Source organism: Botryllus schlosseri, chromosome 13, assembly GCF_051294905.1.
Source record: "Botryllus schlosseri isolate E-star chromosome 13, Bs_hap1, whole genome shotgun sequence".
NCBI classification, from domain to species: Eukaryota; Metazoa; Chordata; class Ascidiacea; order Stolidobranchia; family Styelidae; genus Botryllus; species Botryllus schlosseri.
Window position 1 is genome coordinate 1991058 of NC_137248.1, and position 7015 is coordinate 1998072.

General features: G+C 40.2%; 1 protein-coding gene across 1 annotated transcript; it reads left to right on the top strand.

The window, feature by feature from the left end:
• Positions 1–2141: 2141 nt before the first annotated feature.
• Positions 2142–6317, top strand: LOC145454534 (RCC1 domain-containing protein 1-like). Its single transcript, XM_080332515.1, has 5 exons — positions 2142–2427; positions 3040–3273; positions 4149–4290; positions 4543–4664; positions 5826–6317. The coding sequence occupies exons 1-5, from the start codon at positions 2280–2282 to the stop codon at positions 6299–6301; spliced, it is 1122 nt and encodes a 373-aa protein (XP_080188641.1). The 5' UTR covers positions 2142–2279; the 3' UTR covers positions 6302–6317.
• Positions 6318–7015: the final 698 nt, after the last annotated feature.

A 7015-nucleotide genomic window follows, 5' to 3' on the forward strand; every position in this document is an offset into this window, starting at 1 on the left:
AATGATAATACAATTATTGAATTGCAACTGAATATTAGAGTTAGAATGGTCGTTTCAAAATGACGCGGTTTCGCGTTTCAAAAGGTTTCGGTCCCCGAAAGCCCCCTGGCTTCGCGCCAGGCACACGCGCGCATCGAACTCGACGACGTCTCTAACGAGGTCGCGTCGATTCGCCTGATTATTAATTATTGGTCACTAATCATTTGGACGTTCGGGCATTGTGTACGAGGTGGCCGCCACCTCGTAAATATGGTCACGAGGTGGCTGCGCCACCTCGTAACCGCGTAAGTCGGCGCCTATGATTGCAGGTCTAATTCGACAATGCATCTCGTAAACCCTTATGTGGTGCTTCGTACTCCGATGGCGTCTACATACCCTGGTTAAAAGAAACCCTGGAATAGAAATGTCCAATCAGCGTAGAATTCACTGGTCTTACAGCTGTAGAGCGTATACTACTACCTCACTCGCCACATATAATAACATGGTTAAAGAGAACAAGCAACACCCAGCATGTAACCAACTATTCGTCACGGGTCACAGAATGCCAATGGTGGCAATACTGACTTGATCAGATATAGCTATAAACCCTACACAATGCAAGCTGCGACCTTCTGACATGTTACTATTCCCCATGACAGTTTTATAGATTGTTGCGTCCGTAGGATTACCAAGTCACCGTTCCGACGAGTCGCAAGTCTTTCTCTGATTTTAACGTTCGACCCGACTCAACTCGAGTCATTTTTATTTAATCACGCAGTCAATCCGAAATCGAGTAATTTTACGAGAAGGTCGCACCAAACCAAATTACAATTTTCAGTAACAAATCATCAACGGGTTGTGTTTTATCATCATGAACTAGAAATGTGACGTAATAGCTGATCTTCTACCGCGTGGTAGCTTTTAAAAGTGATGTGATAGTGAAGTTTGGTGAGGTTTCATTGATTTTTATAGTAGTTTCAGGTTGAACTTTAAGTTCTCATATCTAAAAAAGACTTATGGCACTTGAATATCTTGTTGAATACTTGAAATTCGAAAATGCCGTCGTGGGCAGCACAAAATGCTCTCGCGGGCCGCGTGTTTGAGACCTCTGGCATAGAGTCTCATAATCAAAGTAATCTCTAACACGTGTTACCTACACTTTTATACGAGTCCCTAGCTCCGTGGTCTCGACTCATCACAAGAAGTAGTTACTTATGCGAGACATAGCAGAATATCATGGACGAGTGAACACAGCGGAATAGCTGCACTGTGATACCATAGTGTTCTAACGGCGCTAGGGTCGTCAGCTATGGGATTAGCAATTATGTTGCGTTCAGATTGCTGAGCAGTAATCGCCTCCGGGCAAGCAAGCGTGACGACGTGTGTTGCGTATCTGTCCGTAGGTTAGTTATCTATAGAAGAACCCAAGCCGGCATGAAGCGTCTAAGGCTGTAGAACAGTCCGCACTTCGGTGATAATTTTGTGCCTCTTCCAGGACATGTCCGAGTCCAATAAAACCCATGGCCTCAAACTTCATATATGTCTTTGTGCGTCATGGCACGGTAATATCCGATACCGATATATTACCGACAGATTTATATATATCATGGGTGTTTTTTAGGGGGAAGGGTACCCAATTTTCAAAATTCTTGAAAAAGTTGCATTAATATCGCCAAAAATACTCAATAACAAAGGTCATCTTTCCAATCTCTACTACCGAAATACCCGTCGCGCCGTATTTGTCGTTGAATATCTTGCCAACTCTGGCGTTCGCTGCGTCGGAGTCCGAGTTTTTGATCGCATTTCAATACTTTTTCTAGATAAAAAGGACAAATTCCCCAAAAAGATGACATTTAGGCGTCTTATGACGACACTTTCAGTTAGTTGAAAAAAGAGGACAAATCCTCTTAAAAAAGGACATATCGGATTTTAGTATAGTTTTTGGATATCATGTATATCTTGACTTGTAATCTTTCAGAATTAACAGCAATTAGTCGTGAACGTATTTTTGCCCCATTATACTGGGACAAAATTTAGTGTTCCCGTGTTCCCTCTCTCTGGCGCTAGGTGACAGCCATAGGTTCAGGATCCACACCACGAGATGGCGACATATCATCACAAGCGGCAACATTAAAATTATACTCTATCGAATGTAAACGTTGGATAGCTGTAGGCTACATCATTTATACTTAGTTACAGCGACACTGATAGTGATGTACGGTATTACCTTGGTTAGTACCTAGCAGAGCAAACCATGCGTTATCAGACTCAAAGAGACCACTCTTAATTGAATATGAGTCATGACCAGCTCAAGCTCAAGTTTGTTTCTGGAAATGGGATTCAACTACTTTGTTGGTAAAAAGAGCCCGAGTGGTTGTTCCACTGAGAATAACTGCATAAAGGATATACCAATCGCCGCAACCTGGGATAAACTATTCTACAAGCATGGTATGGCAGTCATGGCATCGTTTTTTTTGTCATAGTAATAGTTCTATAATCAGGGTTATAATCAACTCACAACTCACAAGGTTCCGAGTCATAAGTAAATCTGAGATCTAATTTTTATATTTTTGACTCGAGTCAAGTCGAGTCATTTTCAATTCATCATCGAGTTCCAAGTCAATGAGTAGAGGGCAGAGTCCAAGTCATAGTGTCGTGACTCGAGTCCTCATTGTGTTCACTGTTCAGTTTTGAGTTCAATCAGGTTCAACCCACTTTTTTCAACTCTGCCCGAGTAATGTAGAATGGCTCACACTCATAACATCGTCAGTTTCCTCAGTCCTAATAGTTTCTGGCCCTATTTTCCAAGTATCAGGACTGATAAAAGAAATATCAATAATATGGTGACTTTGACTACGGTATTTGAAATTACAATGAAATGTCTGTCTTGGCCATCCACCATCCTAGTCTCGAGTCATGCACAGTGGCTAGAGTACAAATCGAGTCAATACATGAATTGACTCGAGTCGAGTCATTTAACACATTTGTGTCACCAAAAAATCGCGAGTCGAGTCAAGTCATTATTCGATCGAGTCATTACCACCCTGTTTGCATCCTTAGATACTGGCTCGTACAAAGTCTCAGGATATTGTACTACTTGGTTGGACAAGTACATTGTTGGCGAAGGAATTCAGGATGCAATCTTCAAGGAAGACACACTATGTTACATTGAATATGGAAAAATCAAAGCCCTGAGATTACATGGGAACGAAGATGTTGCCGAACTAAAGTCATCCATTACTTGGAAAAGGATAGCTGTTATTGATAGCACGAAAAGACTGTTTGTCATTTCAGGTAACAAGTGTTTTGGTGTGGTTTTAGAACGCTACCTTGTTTTTGTGTTGTTTCAATTCGTGAATTTTACCAAAAAAGTTCTGTAGGCTGGCGCTTTGTAATGTTAGCAATTTTGATAGTAGTAGGGTTACCATATTTCAAGATCCGAAAAAAGGGACACTTTAATAAAATTCTGAAAGCTGCACACCCGAAAAGGAAAACTTTTCGAATACTGTGTTCAACAAAGTGTGTTGACTAAAAAAAAGGTCATCACTCTGCTCGACTCCCGAATTACCCTATTTTTTACGATAATTTATCGACGCGAGTTGTTCAATTCACATTCTTATCCTAATGGATTCTTGGAGGTATAGAACTTCAATATGCCTATAGGGTAGTCTACAATTGAGATTTGTGCGGAAGTATACCCAGATATTTTCGGCTGTAACCGGTCAGTTTTAATTTTTTTGAATAAATTAATATTTTTTTACTCTTATAGCTCCGCTGCTGCTTGTTGAAAATGAAATAAATTCAATGTCCAGCAATTTTTTTGGCAACCTAACAATTTTTTAAACTAGCCAGTGAAGTTATGAAAAAATTTTATTTTGTAACAATCCTACTCTCTGTATCACAATATATCTTGCTATGACTGATGTAGTAAGTATGGCGATTTTTTTTTTGACATGTTAAAATAAGTCAAAATTTCGTCCAAATTGTAGCGTTACGTAGGTCAAAAATTAGTGAAAATTGTTTACAAAGTCGAAATTGTTTTGCAACATGCATTTCGTTTATATCTTAGATGTTTACACTGTCGGCGAACTTATCATTTGACGTTTGATTTTTTCGGTCAAAATCTTCCCCTGGTAGTGATAAGATATTCTGGTCATTCCATTTTGTAGAGAAAGGGCAGTTGTACACCATCGAAGACAACATACCGACATGGATTCCTCTCGTCGTGAGAGTTTCTCAGATATCGTGTGGAAATATCCATGGTCTCGCTCTCACTGAGAACGGAACTGTTTACAGCTGGGGTATTGGCAGGTGTGTTGATCTTCAGTTCTGTTATGCAATTCATTGACATTTGCGCATGTTACTAATAGTTTGAAGGAACATAGCAGGGAAGCTTGCTTAGTATTTATTGGAACAGCCATTGCTGTTTTGACATAAAATGAACTAGAAAGGCTGGATCTGGACGCCTGTAACTCTAATGACCGATACCGATATTTCTTTCAAAGCGTGATATTGACTTGAAATTATCAGCGAAGCTCTAATTATCACAGTAATGCATTCTAGCCGAGGTCAGTTGGGACATGGTTCGCTTGAAGATCACAAGAAACCGAAACTCATCGACATACTTTGTGGAGTTGTAATTAAAGAAGTTGCCGCAGGAGGGTGGCATTCCATGGCACTTGCGGGTAAGATACCAAACAATTTGCTATATCCGCCCGACATTCAATACACACAACTGTCTCGATACTATCTTATGATTTTTTCGAATGGGGAATTGGAAATGCCTTAACAATTTGTGCAATTGGATAGTATATTCATATTGAAATGAACCCAGAGATTTTCGGCTGTCACTCGTCACTGGTAATCGTCAGCAACTAGTAGAGAATTGGAAGAAACATTGTATATCAACAATCTTGTCACCAAATATGACGTCACTGGCATGGAATTTCGAATAATTGTGGCAACATATTATGGAGGCGACAGATTTGGCGTCTTCATGAGGGGCCATTCAATACGTTCATTCTTTTCATTTGTGTGCCTTGGTGTAGACCAGTGGTTCCCAACCTTTTTCGACTCATCGCCCCCTTTTCAAGCTCCACACCGATCATCGCCCCCCAAATATTGGGAGCATACAAACTGTAATCACCGGCGAGTTGACTAAAAAAAAAGGGTCAACTTTTTGGCTCGACCTCCAAATTACACTTTTACAGCTAAATTTACGCGAGTTGACTAAATAGAAGGTCATTTCTCCGGCTTGACTCCAATATAGCCGTTTTAACGCGCCATCGCCCCCCTAGACCGCCAAATCGCCCACGTTGGGAACCACTGGTGTAGACTTTTATCACAATAGGCCAACCAAGTTTTTGCCAATAAAAGGAGTTTGTGTATCATCTAAAAATAGTACATTGAGCTTGAGCCATCTGTTTGCCTCGGGTATTTCAATTTTTATACAGGTGACCAGAGGTGGTGAAAGTAGTCATTGTGAGAAGTAGAAGTAGCGATTTACAAGTAAGTAAAATAGTAAGTTTTCTAGACCTGGTATCGAAGTAGAAGAAATCTAAACTATAACCAATTGAGTAAGAAGTGCCTGAAGGCAGAATCTACTTAAATTGGAAGTACTCCGTTATTGTCCACCTCTGCCTGTGGCGTCGTATTTGGTGATACGATTGTGGATACGCAATGTTTGTTTCAATTTTCTTGTTGCTGAAGATCACCCCGGACGAGTGTCAGCCAGAAATATTCGGGTATATCTCAATATGCAGGTGTTATTCAACTGTAGGCTATATTGCAGCTCTGTACCTCCAAGAGTCTTCGATACTTTCTCTAACTTGTCTATATTGTTTTAGGAACGGGTGATGTCTATGTTTGGGGTTGGAATGAGAATGGGCAACTAGGGTACCCTGCCAAATCAACTGCATCGGAGAGAAATTCAAATGAAGATGATCAAAATGTCGGAATGCTAGCCACACCAACCTTACTGGAACTAGAGAAATACACTAAAAGCCAAGGATTTATCACCATCGCTTCGATAGCTTGTGGGAGTCGCCACTCGGTTGTTACGACCAACGATGGTAATGCGATTTCATGGGGATGGGGGAAATATGGACAGCTCGGACAGAAGTGTTGCACTGACACTTATATTGCTGATAGCAAATCAAAAAGATTAAAAACTAGTTTTGATGACTCAGAGCGATACAATCCAGAGTGTGACTCAGTAAACCACTTGCCTGGTTTCGTGGACTGTTTTTATAGTGGTAGTTATGATGTAAACAAAGTGTTGTGCGGTCCTTGGACTACCTATTTTTCTTATGTAATGAAATAGAATGATGTGCTGTTCAGTCTTCGATCATCAACGCAGGGAAATGACAAAAGATTCCCTATACACGTACTTGGTACTTTTTTGCAGTGCTTGATTTGTTTTGCCTACTAGTAAGTGGTGAAGGGGTTATGATTTTTTACTGGTGCAGTTTTTTAGGGTGAACTATTCCCGATTTTGTAAGGTAGTTTTGGGATGTTTCCTTCATCTATATGAGTGAACTTGTCGACTAAAACTGTTTTAAAAAATGCATGAATTTATACCATAGTCGTTTACGACTATGTTTTTACTGTCATTAAGTCAGTCGCGATGACGCACCCTGATAGTTTTTTTGTAAATTTGTAGAAGTAGCAGAATTGTAATCAGGGCTGTGAAGTCGGAGTCGTGGTAAAAATACTGACTGGAGTAGGAGTTTGTGAAAATGACTCCGACTCCAACTTCTTTATTATGCAAACAACTGCTTTCAAAGGTATCTTGAAATTACTAATTTAATTACTAATAATAACAACAAAATAGGATCTTTATCTACCATCAATCACTGTTATTAGTTACGATCTAGATCAGGGGCGGCCAATCCGTGGCCCGCGAGACGGCTTTGCGTGGCCCGCGAGGTAATTCTCAAAATTAGAAGAATATAGTTAAGTTACCACATTATTGTTATTTCGTCTATCAGTCCTGATACTGGTAAATAGGGCCAGAAACTGTTAGATCCCAGGAAAA